The sequence below is a fragment of the Setaria viridis genome, chromosome 7 (genome assembly GCF_005286985.2).
Source record: "Setaria viridis chromosome 7, Setaria_viridis_v4.0, whole genome shotgun sequence".
Classification (NCBI taxonomy): domain Eukaryota; kingdom Viridiplantae; phylum Streptophyta; class Magnoliopsida; order Poales; family Poaceae; genus Setaria; species Setaria viridis.
The window spans coordinates 30,172,769-30,190,320 of NC_048269.2; the positions used below are offsets into that span (position 1 = coordinate 30,172,769).

The window sequence follows — 17,552 nt, forward strand, 5'->3', positions numbered from 1 at the left end:
CGCACCGGCCCAAGTGGCTCACTTGCGACTTACTCTCGTCTTGTTTATTTTGCGTTCCGCGTCGCGGGCACTGAGAAGGACGGATGCGCGCGCAGCCGCAACCGCCATCATCATCTTTGTATGAAGCAAACTAGGGATAGTTTTATCCTCCCCGTGATGGCCGGCCGTGCATTGTCTTGCTTTTAGCAAACAGGACGAAGGATCCTAGCTACTCACCCGACTACCCGAGGGAAGAGCCGTCCAGGAACCTTATCGATTTCATGGTGAGTTCGCCGATTAAACTAACCCGTTTTTAACGCACTGGACAAATGGCTTAGCTGCCGATTGTTACCACGTGCTCTCCGAGAACAGTGAGACTGTAAGATTGAGAATGACGTGGCATAACCAACGCTGTAGCCGGTAGGAGAGGACATTGTTTTCCAGGATACCATGGGCTAGCTGTAAATATCCATGGAGCGCTCATGCAACGCTGGTACAAAACTCGCTTTTAATCTCGGTTGGTAGGGGTAAATTTTCCAAAAAATCCATCCAGGATAAAGTAATCGAGACGAAAGGGGGTCTTTAGTCCTAGATCGCTCTACCGGGACTAAAGGACCGGTTGGTCTTACCACTCGAGGATCCCCACGGGTGGCTGATTTTTTCACCCGGGACTAAAGGGTCTCCTATGGATGCCTGATTTTTAACCCAGGACTAAAGAGGGATTTTAGTCCCGATTGGTATTTGACCCGGGACTAGAGCCTCTTTAGTCACGGGTCCGATTTTATCCGGGACTAAAGAGAATTGGACGAAAGATCAATTCTATACTAGTGCAATTTATGCGACTATTAACAAACACACTATTTTTTTGAAAAAAAAAACACACACCATGTTGACTTATTGGAGGAGCGAGGGCCATGGTGTGGCGTGGTCGCGTGGAGCTTGGAGCTTGCATAGTGCACAAACTGCAAAGGCCAACACAAAAATACTCCTTTATCTAAAATCGTGTTTACGGAAATAATTACATCTTAAGGTGTGCCGTGGTGGGTGAAACTGGATCATGATCCTACGTGTGCGGTCTATCTGATCCACCAGCCTGGTCGTTTGCCTAATTGCTCCCATGCCTCCTTGCTGAGACTCAGATGCTCGTATTATCGTTCATCATAAAAAGGGGGAAAACCAAACATGCTTTCCCTACCGTGATCTACTTCTAAACCAAACTTCAGCAGATTGTTTAGTAGATAGAAGAAACTTCCAAACTGAAACGGCTGCCACTTTGCCTCAGTACAAATATATGTCGAGGTCTTCCTTACAACTTGGAGATAAATGTAAGATCTCTTTTGATGGGAGACCATGGTCAGATTGTCGTTGATCTCTTTTGATGGGAGAACATGGTTGATTAACATGGCCTAGTTGTAAGGAGCGCAACGATAGAATTTCAGCAGATTCACTTCCTTGAATGAAGTGCCAGAAATTTTCATCATCATCATACTATATTACAATCAGAGAGGCCAACTGAACCGGCATGCATGGCCTCAAGCCAAAGCTCGGTTGCAGAAGGCTGAAACAGACAGACGGCGAAGACTAGTTAGGTCCCCAGCAACTGAGGTACATGACCGTCCTCATCCCCTCCTCGGCCTTGTCCGCTCGCCTCCTCTCCGCCACCGCCACCGGAGCCAGCTTCTTCGCCTGTGCGAAGCTGGGAGCGTTGGCCTTGGCCGTACGGGGGATGGATCGCAGCGCGTAGTTCCAGCGGCAGAGGCCCGCCTGGTCCTTCAGGGCCTCCACCGCGCCCACGCTCGTCGCCACCATCCACGACGCCTTCGCTGCAGCCGCCATGTCCTTCTTCTTCTTCTCGGAGCTTTTGCACGACCTGATTAGCTAGAGAGAGCTCGGTTAGCGATCGCTGTGGTGCTGTGACTACGATGTGAGTGAGATTGTGTGATGCTCAGATGCAGATGCTCAGATATAGCGGAGGGAGGCCGGCTGCAACGGTGGCGGCGAGAGCTGGTTTTCCAGAATACCGGGGGCTAGCTCCCACAGGTTGCTTTTGCTTTGCCGCACCAAACCAATCCAGCAGAAACGGCTCGCTTGACGCGTCTAGTCGTCTTGTTTATTCGAGGCAGAAACGGCGGTTCGTGCGTTGCAGATCACCCGCGTCGCGTGCAGAGATCAGGACCCGGGCCGAACAGCTTCAGATACGGGCGCCACCCACCCAGAGTCCCAGATCCAGCGATCAGCGCCGCGCCAGTTCCACTGCCCAATCTCTGTATCTAGACTGTTTGGTCCAGATATGCGTACGGGCCAGAGACTACCCTACCTTTTCTAATTACGAAGCTTAGTACTGCAATTAGTCCCAGTAAGCATCATCATAGGAATAGGCAGTAGTAGGAAATTTCTGAACTCCCTCGAGGCCTCGAGTAAAGCCTTATCCAGGAATCAGGAGTGGAGTCAAAAAGCCAAAAAGTCATTTTTATCTTTACTAGGGTCTAGGGCTCAACAGTGCTTTTTTAAAAAAAAATTTGACCGAACTACAAATTTTGCTGTGGTTTCCAGTATACTGCGGGCTGCCGGGCCCAGTCTCCTTTGGGACGTTTGCTGATGCAATGCAAATGAATGCGACAAACATGCGTAGAAACAAATCTCATTATTTCACCTCTCCATGATCCCCTGCTAATCGATTTTTTTAGCAATCTTGTGCATTTACTGTTCACAGTTGTCAGTTGATATAGCCTTTTAGTTCCTTTGTTAGGAGTTAGGAATTGTGATCTAATAATGCAACGTCTGCACTGCTTTTCGCTATCTGGATAATGTTTGAATGTTGAAACCATCAATTGTTGTCATTTGATTATGGCTGGTCTTTATCTTGACATTTTTGTAATTAGCCAATACATTTCTTTTGTACTGAATGATCATCGCCTGTAGCTTTTCAGAAACTTTAACTTTGCATTTTTTGAGTTTTCTGTTTCCTATAACTAACTGAGGTGATAAAAGAGTACATCCAAAATTAGGTATGAAAACACAAGCAATCAGGTATGTCTCTTTTCAGTACTAGAATATAGCACCGACATAAGTTGCTACAATAGTTGTCAGCACTATTAAGTTAAGCAAATTGTGTCCAGCGTTGTCTTGCACCGTTTGTTAGCTTCTCAATTTCCTTCAGTTAAGAAATTTGTTTAAGAGCTTATCTGGTGTGGATGTTTTCCATGTATGAGCTAAAACTGAGAAGGCCCTTGCTTGGCCTGACAGGTAGCAGTAGACATCATGAAGGTCTTCGGTCTTCCTCTTTGTTCCTGAATCAGACAACTATAAAGCTACAAGTGTTATTTATTACAGATAAATTACTCTAGAAAACTACTGTACAATATCCAATTATGTTGTCACTTGTAGCTTTGAGTTGGATGCATATAGTGTTTGGTTTTATTTCTGAGCTAGGATGAAGCCATATTTCCATATGATCTAGCGGTAGAGGTAGATGCAATGTGAACATTGGTGTGATCACTATTTCACTAGTCGATGACATGCGAGAGCAGAAACACCTTCCATTTCTTTGATGTCTTGCATTCTCAGTTTGCAGATTTAACTTCGGAGGAATAAAAATGCAATGGCAGGGTCTACGTGAAGCTTGTGAAAAGGAGTTAAAGTCATAATTTGTTCTATGCCAAAGTTCCTAATGAAGAGACTTGTATGCCAACGTTCATAATGAAGAGACTTGTATTCCATTTTTATATGTTATATTATCTATCTGTACGTGTGGTTGGAGATGGCCTTATGTGATGTGATGGTGGATGGATTAGCATGGTCTGATATTAGATGGTACTTAAATTGAACTTTGTATGAATTGGATTCTATCTCAAATATTTTATCATTTCATAACGTTGATGCAGGTCTTCACATATTCTATGATTTTATCTGTACGTGTGATTGGAGGTGGCCTTATGTATTTTTTATGAATATTGTATGATTTTTATTTCAAAACGTATGTATTATATCTCCCCAGGAAAACTCTCCGTGCGTGCATGGAAATACGGAACATATGTATCTAGTCCAAAACGGAACGTGCATGGAAAACTCTCATGAAAATACGCAGCCTTCCAAACGGCAACGGGGGTTTATTCTCCCATGCGGGAACATCTCCCGAGGGGGAGGCGGGGATGCGATCTTTCAGAAAAATCGCTGTGGGGGGTTTTGTTCCTTGATAAATTTACTTCTGCTGCCAAACTAGCCATAATCGAGTTATTTTCTGCAGCTTGTTGTTCAATTCAGTACAAAGTTGAAATGCAGACCTTGTCTGTCACGCTGCTTCACCACAAGCACGGCTTTATCTCTAAAGTAGGAGACGATGGTTGAATTCTCTTTTGATGGAAGGTCACGGTTGATTAATGCGGAGGTCTACCCGAGTACTCCAAGGCTCATACGGATAGGACTGGAATTGAGCTCAGCTGCTCAGGCCACCATTTCTTTTTTGTTCTTTACTAATCTTTTTACGAGCTCAGCTCAAAGAGATCATAGCAATAGCAAGCACAGTGGCAGAACACCCATAATCGTGCACTAGAATGAAGTTGAGAAGAATTTTCATCATCATCGTGGTATGTTACAACCAGGAGGAGCAGCCGGCCGGCCAGGTCTCTCAAGCCAAGCTCGGCTGCTGAAACTGAAAGCAGAAGCAGAGGACCTATGCCTAATTGGGGCCCCAACAGCTGAGGTACATGACGGTTCTCATCCCCTCCTCGGCCTTGTCCGCTCGCCGCCTCTCCGCCGCCGCCGTCGCCGGGGCCAGCTTCTTGGCCTGTGCGAAGCTAGGAGCGTTGGCCTTGGCCATCCGGTGGATCGACCGCAGGGCGTAGTTCCAGCGGCAGAGCCCCGCCTGATCCTTGAGCGCCTCCACCGCGCCGACGCTCATCGCCACCATCCACGATGCCTTCGCTGCAGCCGCCATGTCCTTCTTCTCCGGGATTCGCAGGTCTTGTCTAGTAGAGAGCTCGGTTGGTGATCGCTGTAGTGATGTGTGTGAGGTTGTGTGGTTGCTGTGTTAGCGGTGGAGAGGCGGGCGGGTTAATATAGCTGAGGGAGGAGTGGAGGACGGCGGAATCAGGTGGCCGTGGACGCTGGTTTCCCCGGATACCGGGGGCTCTCTCTCTCTCCCTGCTTGGTTACGCCGCGGCTCGCTTTCTCCCGCTGTCCCGCACCGGCCCAGTTGCTCACGTTGCGCGCGGAGACAAGCTGGTCATTGTCCCACTGCCGCAATGCATCTCTGTAGTCTGTATCTGGACTGTTTGAGCTAGAGATGCGTACTGATCAGTAGAAATTTACTTTTTAATTTAGAAAGCAATTTCTCTCTGCATGTGGTGGGCCGGCCCTTCTGCCGTCCACTGTCCTGCTTTCAGCGAACAGGATGAGGGATCTGCCAGATTTTACAACTGACTCGAGGCGTCCAGGAGTCTTCCTCTCGCGTTCTTGGTTAGCCGCACTGATTAAACTAATCCGTTTTAACGCGCTGAATCACATGGGTTAGCTGCAGATTGTTACTACATGCTCTTGGACTAGCATTGACTGTCAGAGCGCGACATGGTGGGATTTCCGGACGCCATGGGACATGGTTTACAGGATACCATGGGCTGTATAGTATATCCGTTGGAGCGATCGCTGATGCAATTTATGTGACAGAAACAAATGCTGTTACTTGAACACATACGAACTGTGCTGTACTGCTGTGGCCTGTGACTCACAGCTTCTGCATGAACCAGCATACGGTCACAAAGACAATCAAATTTTTGTGACACAATTAGCTTCCTCCATCGTCTGCCTTCGATGCCCCCTTTGCCGTGATGGAGATGCTATTTCCATGAAAAAATCACGCTTTTCCCTGCCATGATCTCCTGTGAAATCGTTCTGCTGCTTTGGCAGGTTGCTTACTGCCAAACTGAAACGGAGACTTTGGTTCATCACAGAATGTTTTCCCGTTAAAACTTAGAGATCCTGTGCAGCTTCATTTTTACGTGAGGCAAGGAAATCGCTGACATGGACATGCTTGAAATTAAGCTCAGGGAACCATTTGGTTTGTATTAGCTTACTTAGTATATGTTATGACCCTGTAGTGAGCCACCGGCAATTCAGCATGAGTTGAGCTGTAGAAAATACTGTGATCTTTTTTGTCGAGAGGTCATCAAAGAAGAGTTCAAAATCTGAGAGCATCATCTCGTACTTGCGTCGAGGGTTCAGCTTTAGCACGCCAAAGCCTCGAACCACACAAACAAAGTCTCGTTTACGAGTTCGAAGGGATGCATGGTAGAAAGCACAGTAGCAGAAGCATTCATATACTCGATTAAACTGACAGAACTTTTCATCATCATCGTCGTCGTCGTCGTCGTCGTGTATTTACAATCAGGAGGGCAACCGGCCGGCGGCCAGGTCTGAACTCCAAAGGCAAGATCGGTTGCTCAGAGGTGAAACGGAAAGGATCTACGCACGCCTAATTAGGTCCCCAGCAGCTGAGGTACATGACGGTCCTCATCCCCTCCTCCGCCTTGTCCGCCCGACTCCTCCCCGCCGCCGCCACCGCCGGGGCCAGCTTCTTGGCCTGCGCGAAGCTGGGGGCGTTGGCCTTGGCGGTCCGGTGGACGGAGCGCAGCGCGTAGTTCCAGCGGCAGAGCCCCGCCTGGTCCTTGAGCGCCTCCACCGCGCCGACGCTCATCGCCACCATCCACGACGCCTTCGCTGCCGCCGCCATGTCCTTCTTGTCCTCCTTCCTCGGAGCTTAGCTTAACACTTGCTTGGCTGGAGAGATCGCTCGCTGGTCGCTGGAGTGATGCTTGAATTGAGCTGTTGCCTGCTGGGGTGGGTGGGTTAATATAGTTGGGGGAAGGCCGGCGAAACAGGCGGCGGCGGGCGCTGGTTCCCAGCATACCGGGGGCTCCTCTCCTACAGCTTGTCCGTTTGCGCGCCCACACCGCTTCCGTCGGCGCCGGCCCAGCGGCTCACTCGTCTCTCGTCTTGTTGCGGCGGGCCCACGCCCCATAACCAGATACGGACTCCTTGCCGGGCTGCCGCGGAGAGAGGTCGAGGCCTACGAGATGGGCTTCAACGAGCAGCAAGAACCAGAGAGAGGTGAAGGCCCACGAGAGCCCATCTCAAGCCCGTCGTCTAACTCGTTTGAGGTCATCAGGGTCAGGTGTAGGTGCCAAATGCAACGTTATCCGCATCACCCTCTTCGTCCGTCCAAGAGCGCAACCATCTGTCCAAGGCAAAGCAGCAGCAACTCAACCGCAGCAGCAGACGGGAGGCGCTCTCTCAACACCATTCGGCGATGCAGCACATGATCAGCGCCTGCAAGGCGCATCACACGCAATCGCCGGCCGCGCTCCTGCCGCCGAGGCCATTGCCCAGACGAGCAGCTGCGTTCCCCCGCCTTCCTGTCCCAGGTTCAGACCCGGTGACAAATTGCCTCTAATCCGCAGCTAATTCCATGGGCTCCAGCCACATAATTTGATCTGTTGCTGACCCTGCAATCGAGCACTGACCTGACCGCATGTGCGATCTGCAGCAGGGTATGCATCGTCGCCGCGGTTGGTGGTCAGGAGGAGATGCCAGGAGGAGGACAAGCAGCAGCAGCAGCAGGAGCAAGAAGTGGCGGAGGGAAGCGGCGCCGACGAGCAGCAGAAGAGAACGTTCCTGAGCCTGGAGGAGGCCGGGCTGGTGGAGATGTCCGGCCTCAGCACGCACGAGCGCTTCCTCTGCCGCCTCACCGTAAGTGTGCTCCCAAGTCCCAACCATGCCGGTGTAGCGATTGCCTGATTGGGAGGGACCAAATGACAACAAGTGTTTTTTCTTTCAGATATCGTCGCTGAATCTGCTGAGGGTGATATCGGAGCAGGAGGGCGTCCCGATAGAGGAGCTCAACGCCGGGCGCGTCTGCGACTGGTTCATCAAGGACAAGCTCAAGAGGGAGCAGGGCCTCGGCACCGCCGTTCTGCAGTGGGATGACCCTGGCCTCTAGCTCTAGTTCCATCCTAAGCCGGAGGTCGTCTTGCTGCACGGAAGAGGAGGATGCAATGCACGCAGGGCTACGGTTGAATAGAGGTTTTTGTGCTGTCAGTGCCCTCTGCTGGATGCACTTGACTGACCAAGGAGATGGGCTTGATGACATGTTCGCTTATTCAGTCTTCACCATACCTGTATTCTGTAGTTGCATTGCATGATTGCATCATCATACCTGAAGATAGCATTAGACCTGTGTGTCAGGCTAAACTTCCCCATCAGTGAGTGATATGATCATATGAGTATACGGTTCAGGCCCTTTTTGGGTGAGCAACCAAAGCTACAATACAAGAACAGTGTTGTACGAGCTTCTGATAATCTCTTTCAGTATTTCAGTTCCAAGAATGGGCGCATCAAAACTGGTTATGGAAAGATAATCTCCTGCGATTTTGTCCGAACTTTCGACTTGTCCATCTTTGCGAAGTTTCTGTAGCGTTGGATGATTTCTCGGAGGAAATAAATTACAAAGCGTTGGATAATTTCAACAGAACTGACGCTGGCGTAGTCATCAGCCGAGCCAAACCCTCAAAAACGCCTGCCCCGCTCATTTCGTCGAACACCTGTTGCGCGTCTCCTCCTTGCCGACGCGGCGACGCACTCCTCCGATGCGCCGCTTCTGCCACGTCCCTCGGGGCCGGCGGGCGGCCGCGGCATCTTACCACCACCAGCCGCTCCCGCCGCCGGAGTGGATCGAGCCGTACCCGGACCTCGCGGACCCGAGCCCGTACGCCTCCGCCGCGTCCGCCCCGCCCACCCCGTCGCCGTGGCTGCCCCGCGTGATCTCCCTCGTCCTCCGATCCCCGCCCGCCACCCTCGCCGCCGACCTCCGCGCCTTCTGCAAGACCTTCCTCCTCCGCCTCTCCCCGGCCTTCGTCGCCGCCGCGCTCCGCTCCCCGCAGCTCGCCACGCACCCGCTCCCGTCGCTCCATTTCTTCCGGTCGCTGCCCAACAGCGCCGACCTCCTCGCCCACCCTCAGAACCTCCTCAGCTGCTACGTCTCGCTCCTCCACTCCTTTGCCCGCTCCAGGGACGCTGTCCCAGACGCTGTCGGCCAAGCGCGGCAGCTTGTCGCCGAGCTGCGCGAGCGCGGGGATGCCGTTCTTCAGCACCTCACCCCGGCGTCGTCGGCGTCGCTGATCCGTAGCCTCGCGGCACTCGGCCTCTCCGATGAGCTGCTATGGGCGTGGCAGGCCATGCGCCTCGCCGGCGTCGAGCCGTCCAGGCTCACCTACAACTGCCTGCTGGATGGCCTGGTTAACGCCGGCCTCCTTGACACTGCCATCAACGTGTTCGACGCAATGTCCACGGAGGAACGGGTGCGTCCTGACGTGGTTTCCTACAACATTCTCATCAAGGGGTACTGCCGCGCGGGGAGGACGCACGATGCAATGGCACGGCTTGCGGACATGAGGGAACAGGCAGAGTTAGCGCCAGACAAGGTGACGTACCTTACTCTCATGCAGCGCCATTACAGTGAGGGCACATTTCCGCAATGCATAGCACTGTTCCAAGAGATGGAAGAGAGGGGAATGGGGAAGGAAATACCTCAGCATGCTTATGTGCTGGTGATCGGAGCGCTCTGCAAGGATGGGAAACCATTCGAGGGGATGGCAGTGTTTGAGAGGATGCTGAAGAGAGGTTGCCCAGCCAATGCAGCCATGTACACTGCACTCATTGATTCGATGGGTAAGTTTGGGAGGGAGAAAGAGGCAATGACACTCTTTGAGGGGATGAAGGCAAGTGGAATTGAGCTTGATGCGGTCACATATGGTGTGGTTGTTAATTGCTTGTGCCGATTTGGCAATATGGATGAGGCACTTGCATGCTTCAGGAGTTGTGTAGAGAAGGGTGTTGCAGTGAATGCCATTTTCTATACAAGCCTAATCGATGGCTTTGGAAAAGCTGGGATGGTCGACCAAGCACAGGAGCTCTTCGTGGAGATGATTGCTAAAGGTTTCGTGCCTGACTCATACTGCTACAATGTTCTGATCGATGCATTAGTCAAAGCAGGTAGAATAGACGATGCTTGTGCTTTGTACAAGAGAATGGAAGATGATGGGTGTGATCAAACAGTCTACACATATACCATACTCATTGATGGTTTGTTCAAGGAACACAAGAACGAGGAGGCTCTGAAGTTATGGGACAGTATGATTGATAAAGGAATCACCCCCACAGCTGCAGCTTTCAGGGTCCTCGCCAGTGGACTCTGCCTTTCTGGCAAATTCAGCCGGGCATGCAGGATATTGGATGAACTGGCTCCAATGGGAGTGATTCCTGAGACAGCCCATGAGGATATGATCAATGTCCTGTGTAAGACTGGCAGGTTCAAGCAGGCCTGCAAATTGGCAGATGGAATTGTGCAGAAGGGCCGTGAAATACCCGGGAGGGTTCGAACAATGATGATCAATGCACTAAGGAAAGCAGGAAATACTGATCTGGCAGTTAAATTGGTGCATAGTAAGATCGGCATTGGGTATGAAAGATCTGGCAGCATCAAAAGAAGAGTGAAATTTCAGACCCTGTTTGAATGAGTTGCGATGGTGTTTCCTCTAAAGTGAGTAGACAAGCCCTGAGCTGCACTGAGGTGAACATCTCGTGCCCCAGGGCCCAGGCTATCTTTATGAAGAAACCTCCCCTGCTTCAGGGCTTCTGTTGAATCATTTGGTAACTGCGAGGGCTAAAAAAAAGCTTCACCAGCTTTGAATTGATAAATTATGTCGCTACGATTTTTAATATGCCTTTCTCTGATTGCTTGAAGAACCAAACCAAGATCAGATTCTTCCATGACACACATGTACACTACAGCATATACAAGGTCTAGCACCAGAATCTATGTGAAGCAATTACTTTGGTTTCAGCCAAAAGGAAAGGAAACTAAGTCGATAAATCTGATTTGATTGTCATAGCATCAAACATAGACAGTCAGAGGACATTGAATATGTGAAGCAATGAAGACCTACTACTGGTGCTGCTAGGAACTGTTTAATCCGGTAGAACCCAATTGCAAGTCACAGTTGCCCTGCTGGTGATGACTGATGAAAAGCTAAAGATAAGCTTCGATCCAGATTTCAATGAGGTATATCACTCCTTTGGGTAGTTCTTTGTTTGAACCCTGCTGGTGATGAGGTATATCACTCCTTTGGGTAGTTCTTGTTTGGATGACTGATGAAGAGATTGATAAGATTAGTGGTAGTTTTTGTTTGAACTCAAGTAATACGAGACAAAAGAGGTAGTTTTTGTTTGAACCGAGTTCATGTATTTGTTGGAGCTTGCTTGGGAGAAGTATACTCCCTCCGTCCCAAAATAAACGCACATCTCGCTTCTCGATGAGTCAATATGTTTGACTAAGAATATAGAAAATAGTATAACATTTATATCTCCAAATAAATTTATTATGAAAGTATACACAATGCTCAATCTAATAATACTTATTATACATCATAAATAGTAGTACATTTTTTATAAATTTTGATCAAACTTTTTTAAGTTTGACTCCTAAAGAAGTGAGATGTGCACTTATTTTAAAACTATTTTTTATAAATTTTGATCAAACTTGAAAAGTTTGACTCCTCGAGAAGTGTGATGTGCACTTATTTTAGGACAGAGGGAGTAGTATCTATCCAACCGAACATCTGAAAACTGTAATATTTCAACGAATTATTATTTAAATCAAAGATCTTGTTACCATGATGCAACACAAATTGTAATTGACAAATCTATAATCATAATCATAACAGAAACCAAAGATAGCAATTGTCAAATCTATAATCGTAACAGAATCAATATTTCAGCAACCATTGTCCGCGAATTGGTCGTGCAAAATCTATAATCGTAACAGATAGCAGGGAATTGACTTTTACGGTACTGCAAGATACCGAACTTTTATTATGTGCTGTTGCAAGATCAACTGGCTAATCATTAGGTATAACATCCAATATGATAGTCAACCGAAATGTCAGTATATTTGCATGCCATTCTCACAGTTTACAGACATGGTCAACAGATTTAAATCGACCAGACATACAAACACAAATAATCACAGTACAGGACCTTTGCGTTCTATTAGAAATAGAAAACTAGAATCTTTTATCAAATGGAGAGCGCAAGATGTGGGTAGTCCCAGGGGCCTGACAATTCCTCTCTGTAGGTTCACTTCTGCAGAGTGAGATTTAGATAGTTAGACATCAAAGCTACACAGAAAACCATATCAACATAACTACAACAAATTCATTGTTTAAATTGCAGTCCAAAGTACCACAAATACACAGTTTCTTTTCAATTAACAAGAAAATAGGTTTAAAATGCGGAGGCAATAAGGCAACAGTATCTCAGACGTCTGAATTCATGTCATATTAGATGCTGTTTCTCCAAGTAGGTTCTCCCTGAAGCAGGGACTTAGATACACAGCACATCCATTTTGCAGACAGAATCATCACAGAAAGTTGCTTGAATTTTGAAATGACCTCTTAACCAATGAGGGGGAGAAGTCAGCATACTACGAAGAATAAGCTTAACTTCAGAATAGGAAGACAAAGTGTTGATGCAAAAATCGTAAACAAAGCAATTTTTTTGTGAAATGCCTCAGATATATCTAGTTGATGTCATGTTATTCGCTGCTTCCTCAAGTAGGTTCTCCCTGAAACAGGGACTTGAGTCCACAGGACATCCATTTTGCAGACAAAATCATCACTGGCAACCAAATCAAACAAAGTATTGACAAGTCCTGCTGATTACATGCCAGCAGTAAAAGGAAAAACATCTGAGTAATAAGAAAGTAATAAAAAAGCTATACAGCCCTATTGCCCTAAGCAACCTCCAAATCAGTCAAAAAAAAATTATCATGTAATGCATACAAAGAATTTATAAACCTCAGTAGATGCCCATACATCTCATTTGAATGTGGGACCCCAAGTAGGTTCTCCCTGCAACAGGGACTTGGAAGTTGCCTGCACCTCAAATATTTGCACTCATCGTAGGTACATGTAGGGATTTAAAATGAATGCGATCAGCTAATTAGATGACAATAAGCACTACAAAGATAAGCAAGAAGCTAAAACAGAACACAGCAAAAAAAATTAATGATAAACTGATAAAAGCCTCAGAAAATGCCCAGTAATCTCATTTGAATGTAGGACTCCAAGTAGGTTCCCCTGACAAACAGGGCTTGGAGCTATCTACATCTCACATCAGGCAAATCATCATAGGACTAGCAATGAAAACACAATAAATCAATGCAAATACATTTTCTCAAAACTTTTGTAAAAATAATTTATTTATAAACCTCAGTAAAAGCCCATATATCTCACTCCAATGTAGGACCCTAAGTAGGTTCTCCCTGAAATTCAGGGACTTGAGGCGATCTACACCTAATTGACAGGGCAACTCATCATTGGCTAGTATTAGAAGCAAGGAAAATACAGTTAACATATCATTATAACAAACAGTAGCTTATCTATTCAAAGGGATCTGAAAGCCTATTCAACTAAACTTACATAACAATGATTGGCAGACAATAAGGTTAGAGTACAAGCAACCACAGCCGCATCGCTAATTTAGTGAGAGATTTTAGAAGCAATACCACCATAAGAAACAGTAAGCTTCCACGTTAAACTCACCAGTGCTTACTCTTTGCCTCCATGACTGGGCTGCCTTGAGAGTGAACAATCTCAAGAAACCAAAGGTGAGGAGAGGCATAATTACTTATTAAATCCTACACCGAAACTAAATAATGTAATCTGCCTACCAAAAGTAGGCCTAATCACAAGGAAGCACTCGGCAGTAAGCACTAACAAGGTCTTAGTATATAATAGTAAAACAGGAGCTAGCAAAGGCAAAACTTACCCTCCGTCAAGTGTTCGCCTTCTTATCCGGCGAAGTAGAAGACTGCGGAGAAGAACCAGCCGCCGCCGCAGGAGCATCATGGGAGCAGCATCCACCTGGGCCGTGGTGGTGATGGTGGTGGTGGTGCTTCTTAGGCTGCGGCTGCCGCAGAGGCTTGCGCATATCGAACGCGTCCTCCCCATCGGCGTAGTACTTAGCCTCGATGTCGTGGATCTGGTACCCGAGGGTTGAGGTGTAGAGGTTGAAGGCGGCGCGGTTGGATCGGCGGACGTGGAGGGATACGTACTCGGCGCCGAAGACCTGGTCCATGGCGGCCTGCGCGGCGGACATGAGCTTGGTGGCGAGCCCCAGCTTGCGGTGGGAGCGGAGGACGGCGAGGGAGGTGATGTGGCCGTGGCAGGGCTCCGAGGGGTCCTCCTCCATCTTGGCGAGCACGTATCCGACGATGCGGCCGCCATAGTCCTCGGCAACGAAGAGGAGCTGCGGCCACGAGAGCATGTGGTAGAGGTAGTACTTCATCTGGTAGTTCTCCGGCAGGCACATCAGGTTGCACGCCTGCATCGCGAGCAGGTCGTCGATGGTCGCCTGCCGGATGCACACCATCGTGGCCGCCGCCGAATTCTCCCCACAACTACCCGGGATGCGGTGGATTGCGTGGTTCTCCGGCGAGAAGTTGTGATGGTGATGCGGACGGCGGCGGCCGCTCGGCTTCTATTAATAAAGGGAGGATCGGGGGAGGCCTTGACCTAACCCTAGAAGGAGACGGGCCGAAATAGGCCTGTGGACCGAGGAATGTTGCTCGTGAATTTTAGCACTGATGGGCCGGCCTATGTGACTCCATCATGGTCCATGGAAACTGGCTGGAGCGCCAGTCAGCAACGCCAAACGCACGAACGCAAAGATATGACTCCATCATGGTCCATGGAAGTTGAATGCAACAAACGAAGTTGAAACAACAACAAAGACATGAGAAAGGTTAAGGTTAAGTCCTCTGCTGAGTGAGATTACAGCTTTGTGCATAACAGATGCAATTCAGACGTGCAACGCGGTAAAATTGTTGATGAACTATTGGTAACCTTCCCAAACTTTGTGCCACGTTCATGGCAGGTGATTTCTTATCCACAAAATTGTGAGGCAAACTGTGCTTATTAATCAAACTGCCCTGACCCCTGAAGCAGGGAGGCCGTGTGTGTTCGAGTTCACGGTGACATCCATACGTGTCTCTCGTTCAAAAACAAGCGCACAATATCTTACAGTAATAGTATCAGAATTCAGAAAGGATACTTGGTAGCAGCACTTTAGCAACAGAGGGTCGATATTTTAAGTCGTGCAATGAAAATTACAGCGTTCATCAGCGACAAGTACAATAATACACGAGATGGGAGTTCTTTTCCACCGGAACAGAGTGTTCTGAGGGTACTTCGACAGCACGGTTCTAAACAATCGACCAGTGCTTATGCCCCATCGGCGAGGAAAGGGTTGGCGATCTCATCAGTTCCATCAGTTGGTGAGACCAGCATGACCGCCGTGCCCCTGCACACCTGCAAGAAACAAAATGGGACGCGTGATGTTCAGATCTGCAGTTGTAAAGCACATGAAAAAGCAACATCACATATACTAAAAGCAATTTATTAAGCAGTGACCTGAAAATTATGTAGTTTCTAAATTTTCTTCAGGTAACCACAGGAACCCTACATCTTATAGAGGATAATCTACTATTAGAAATACTAGTACCCGAGCCTAATTGGCACTTATTTTTATAACTGTTCATTACTAACAAACTGAGTAAAAGCTTGCAAGAAGATTAACCACAGGTCCACGTCACACTTCAACATAAGCATTACATGGAGCATAAGCTCCCCTATCACACCCCTCAAATAATAGAGAAATGACTGAGTACACAGGTTAAATCTAATCTGTCAGAACAAGAGTACTTACAATGAGACCAAGCTGTCTGGTTTTCCCGGATAGCTTCAATGGATCATCTTGCTCTACAAAAGAAAACGACAAGATTATGGATCATTCCATTCAGCACCTTTTAAAAAAAATTTAACATCGTTCCATCTACATATGCAGCATACAAGTTTCAGAAATGAGGCACTATGACCCAGTTCTTTGCAAAATATACAATCCCATGCTCCATTCAGTTTTTAACACTTAGTTCAGTGCTAAAAAACAATTATTTTGTCCCTAGCCAAATTTTAATTACAATTAGCAAGCAAATGCTAACTTCCTAAAATAATTTAGGCAAAATGTGCTTGTAAATCGTGTGCTAAGTCCTTACTCTAGCCAATGTCGATGAGCAAAACCATGTCTTATGCAACATAACCAAAGGATTCAGAAAGTACCTCTTTCGGACTCAACTGCTTCATCCAGCACTAAGTTGAGGAGCTGGTCGTATCCCTTTAAAGTCCCTGTCACTGGACACATGAATATGGTGGCAGGTCAGCATATATCAAAAGAAAAAGGAAATGTACAAAAGGTTCCGTGGATTGAAATCACCAAGTAGCTTACACATTCTTAAGCTACTAGCACAAGAGACAATATGCCTAATATGTATAGATGAACAATCCCAACATAAAAGTAAGTTGCAAGCCAAAGAGATTGTGCAAATGCTTTGCAGTAAACATTCCACATTGTAGCACACAAAATGATGATAACCACCCTAGTTAATTTTGACTTTCCACTTTATCCTTTTCGTGATCTATAAACATATGTACCCAGACACATACCCAGTTGGATATCAAGCACGAATTATGTTTTAAGTAAATTTCACAAAACCTAGGTTTTATGCCCCAGGTGTCACAAAACCCTAGGTTTTAGCATGCAGCACTAAGCCCAGGTTTTGTGGTTCACTAATGTCAAGTCCAACAAAAATAACTTATGATACGGCTCTTGGTTTAAGCAAATCCCAGGTTATGTAGCAGATTTCGTGAGCTTCACTCGATGACTTACTTAAAACAAATTACACAGCAGCACAAGTTTACACAAACACCAACCGCATGAACGAGATATTTTTCCCCTCGACTCATATCACAAGCCGGACAGGGTTCACAGGATTACACTTAACTGTGTTCAATAGCTAAATCCTGCTCATGGAAAAGGTGCGAATCTGGGGCACGAAATTGTTCAGAACAATTAGAGGAGGAGGAGGAGGAAGGACGGGGACGTGAAATCAACCTTGCCGGCCGCCGGTGAGCTTCACCTGGACGCCCTTGTCGACGAACTTCGCAAGGTCTAGCGCAGTCTCCTTGCGCCCAGCCTGATCAGAAAGCACACAAACAGCACAGCTCAACCTCGCGTCATGAGCCAGCCACCACACGAATCTAAAACAAGCGAACCACTTCGCGCACGAAGAGGGAGGTCGATGCTTAGCTGCTTACCATCTCGACACCAGCACGCAGCCGAATCCTTCGCGCGGATCCTCCGACCTACGCCTGAGAGCCGCAAATCGCCGGGGGATTCGAGCGGATTTTCGCCCTAGAGATCGATGCGGCCGCCGCAGCTGGGGAACTCACGAAGAAAAGGAGAAAGCAGAAAGCACCTCGCTCTCAGGTGGGGTTTTTGCCCTTCTTTGCGGGCCACATACAGGATGGGGTAAGTAGTAGCCCACGGCCTAGGTAAACTCGCGGCATGCGGCCCAATCCATAGCGCCTCACATATGTGGGCCTTTCGTTTTAGGGTCCTATATCCGT

General features: G+C 47.8%; 7 protein-coding genes and 4 non-coding genes across 14 annotated transcripts; 2 read left to right on the forward strand and 9 right to left on the reverse strand.

The window, feature by feature from the left end:
- Nucleotides 1-1,412: 1,412 nt before the first annotated feature.
- LOC117862676 (uncharacterized) lies at nt 1,413-2,077 on the reverse strand. The gene has a single exon (XM_034746175.2). It carries the CDS (start codon nt 1,813-1,815, stop codon nt 1,561-1,563), a length of 255 nt encoding a protein of 84 aa, XP_034602066.1. The 5' UTR covers nt 1,816-2,077; the 3' UTR covers nt 1,413-1,560.
- A 2,446-nt stretch (nt 2,078-4,523) lies between these two features.
- LOC117864457 (uncharacterized) lies at nt 4,524-5,097 on the reverse strand. Its single transcript, XM_034748571.2, has one exon. The coding sequence runs from the start codon at nt 4,913-4,915 to the stop codon at nt 4,658-4,660; it is 258 nt and encodes an 85-aa protein (XP_034604462.1). The 5' UTR covers nt 4,916-5,097; the 3' UTR covers nt 4,524-4,657.
- A 1,180-nt stretch (nt 5,098-6,277) lies between these two features.
- LOC117865092 (uncharacterized) lies at nt 6,278-6,804 on the reverse strand. Its single transcript, XM_034749174.2, has one exon. It carries the CDS (start codon nt 6,704-6,706, stop codon nt 6,449-6,451), a length of 258 nt encoding a protein of 85 aa, XP_034605065.1. The 5' UTR covers nt 6,707-6,804; the 3' UTR covers nt 6,278-6,448.
- Nucleotides 6,805-7,153: 349 nt separating this feature from the next.
- Nucleotides 7,154-8,331, forward strand: LOC117863782 (uncharacterized). Of its 2 annotated transcripts, none has more exons than XM_034747627.2 (3): nt 7,154-7,397; nt 7,523-7,722; nt 7,811-8,331. In XM_034747627.2, the coding sequence occupies exons 1-3, from the start codon at nt 7,283-7,285 to the stop codon at nt 7,970-7,972; spliced, it is 477 nt and encodes a 158-aa protein (XP_034603518.1). In that variant the 5' UTR covers nt 7,154-7,282; the 3' UTR covers nt 7,973-8,331. The 2 variants fall into 2 exon arrangements, with proteins under 2 accessions (XP_034603518.1, XP_034603517.1); XM_034747626.2 differs by having other exon boundaries at nt 7,156-7,397; nt 7,520-7,722.
- A 213-nt stretch (nt 8,332-8,544) lies between these two features.
- LOC117863780 (uncharacterized) lies at nt 8,545-11,351 on the forward strand. The gene has a single exon (XM_034747623.2). It carries the CDS (start codon nt 8,619-8,621, stop codon nt 10,545-10,547), a length of 1,929 nt encoding a protein of 642 aa, XP_034603514.1. The 5' UTR covers nt 8,545-8,618; the 3' UTR covers nt 10,548-11,351.
- Nucleotides 11,352-11,953: 602 nt separating this feature from the next.
- LOC117863781 (N-terminal acetyltransferase A complex catalytic subunit NAA10) lies at nt 11,954-14,559 on the reverse strand. 3 transcript variants are annotated; one of them, XR_004642297.2, is made up of 3 exons: nt 13,858-14,559; nt 12,903-12,962; nt 11,954-12,171 (listed from the first exon to the last, which is right to left on the reverse strand). XR_004642297.2 is itself a non-coding variant. In XM_034747624.2 (2 exons), exon 1 carries the CDS (start codon nt 14,458-14,460, stop codon nt 13,864-13,866), a length of 597 nt encoding a protein of 198 aa, XP_034603515.1. In that variant the 5' UTR covers nt 14,461-14,557; the 3' UTR covers nt 11,954-12,171; nt 13,858-13,863. The 3 variants fall into 3 exon arrangements, 1 of the variants encoding a protein (XP_034603515.1); XR_004642298.2 differs by having other exon boundaries at nt 12,885-12,962; XM_034747624.2 differs by lacking the exon at nt 12,903-12,962 and having other exon boundaries at nt 13,858-14,557.
- LOC117866065 (small nucleolar RNA Z278) lies at nt 12,595-12,710 on the reverse strand. Its single transcript, XR_004642758.1, has one exon. It is a non-coding gene; the product is annotated as a small nucleolar RNA Z278 (small nucleolar RNA).
- Nucleotides 12,883-12,994, reverse strand: LOC117866066 (small nucleolar RNA Z278). Its single transcript, XR_004642759.1, has one exon. It is a non-coding gene; the product is annotated as a small nucleolar RNA Z278 (small nucleolar RNA).
- LOC117866064 (small nucleolar RNA Z278) lies at nt 13,112-13,222 on the reverse strand. The gene has a single exon (XR_004642757.1). It is a non-coding gene; the product is annotated as a small nucleolar RNA Z278 (small nucleolar RNA).
- LOC117866063 (small nucleolar RNA Z278) lies at nt 13,296-13,410 on the reverse strand. Its single transcript, XR_004642756.1, has one exon. It is a non-coding gene; the product is annotated as a small nucleolar RNA Z278 (small nucleolar RNA).
- Nucleotides 14,560-15,154: 595 nt separating the features above from the next.
- On the reverse strand, nt 15,155-17,423 carry LOC117863783 (sm-like protein LSM7). The gene is made up of 5 exons (XM_034747628.2): nt 17,241-17,423; nt 17,038-17,119; nt 16,206-16,277; nt 15,796-15,848; nt 15,155-15,398 (listed from the first exon to the last, which is right to left on the reverse strand). Exons 1-5 carry the CDS (start codon nt 17,241-17,243, stop codon nt 15,312-15,314), a joined length of 297 nt encoding a protein of 98 aa, XP_034603519.1. The 5' UTR covers nt 17,244-17,423; the 3' UTR covers nt 15,155-15,311.
- Nucleotides 17,424-17,552: the final 129 nt, after the last annotated feature.

Bases quoted from the DNA above. Each gene is read 5' to 3' on its own strand.
- LOC117862676 (XM_034746175.2), bottom strand. From the start codon at position 1,815: ATGGCGGCTGCAGCGAAGGCGTCGTGGATGGTGGCGACGAGCGTGGGC.
- LOC117864457 (XM_034748571.2), bottom strand. From the start codon at position 4,915: ATGGCGGCTGCAGCGAAGGCATCGTGGATGGTGGCGATGAGCGTCGGC.
- LOC117865092 (XM_034749174.2), bottom strand. From the start codon at position 6,706: ATGGCGGCGGCAGCGAAGGCGTCGTGGATGGTGGCGATGAGCGTCGGC.
- LOC117863782 (XM_034747626.2), top strand. From the start codon at position 7,283: ATGCAGCACATGATCAGCGCCTGCAAGGCGCATCACACGCAATCGCCG. The intron at 7,398-7,519 runs GTTCAGACCCGG...TGCGATCTGCAG, and splicing joins CCCCCGCCTTCCTGTCCCAG to CAGGGTATGCATCGTCGCCG. The intron at 7,723-7,810 runs GTAAGTGTGCTC...TTTTTCTTTCAG, and splicing joins GCTTCCTCTGCCGCCTCACC to ATATCGTCGCTGAATCTGCT.
- LOC117863780 (XM_034747623.2), top strand. From the start codon at position 8,619: ATGCGCCGCTTCTGCCACGTCCCTCGGGGCCGGCGGGCGGCCGCGGCA.
- LOC117863781 (XM_034747624.2), bottom strand. From the start codon at position 14,460: ATGGTGTGCATCCGGCAGGCGACCATCGACGACCTGCTCGCGATGCAG.
- LOC117863783 (XM_034747628.2), bottom strand. The intron at 16,278-17,037 runs GTTGATTTCACG...TCATGTGTCCAG, and splicing joins GCTCACCGGCGGCCGGCAAG to TGACAGGGACTTTAAAGGGA. The intron at 15,399-15,795 runs GTAAGTACTCTT...TGTTTCTTGCAG, and splicing joins CCAGACAGCTTGGTCTCATT to GTGTGCAGGGGCACGGCGGT.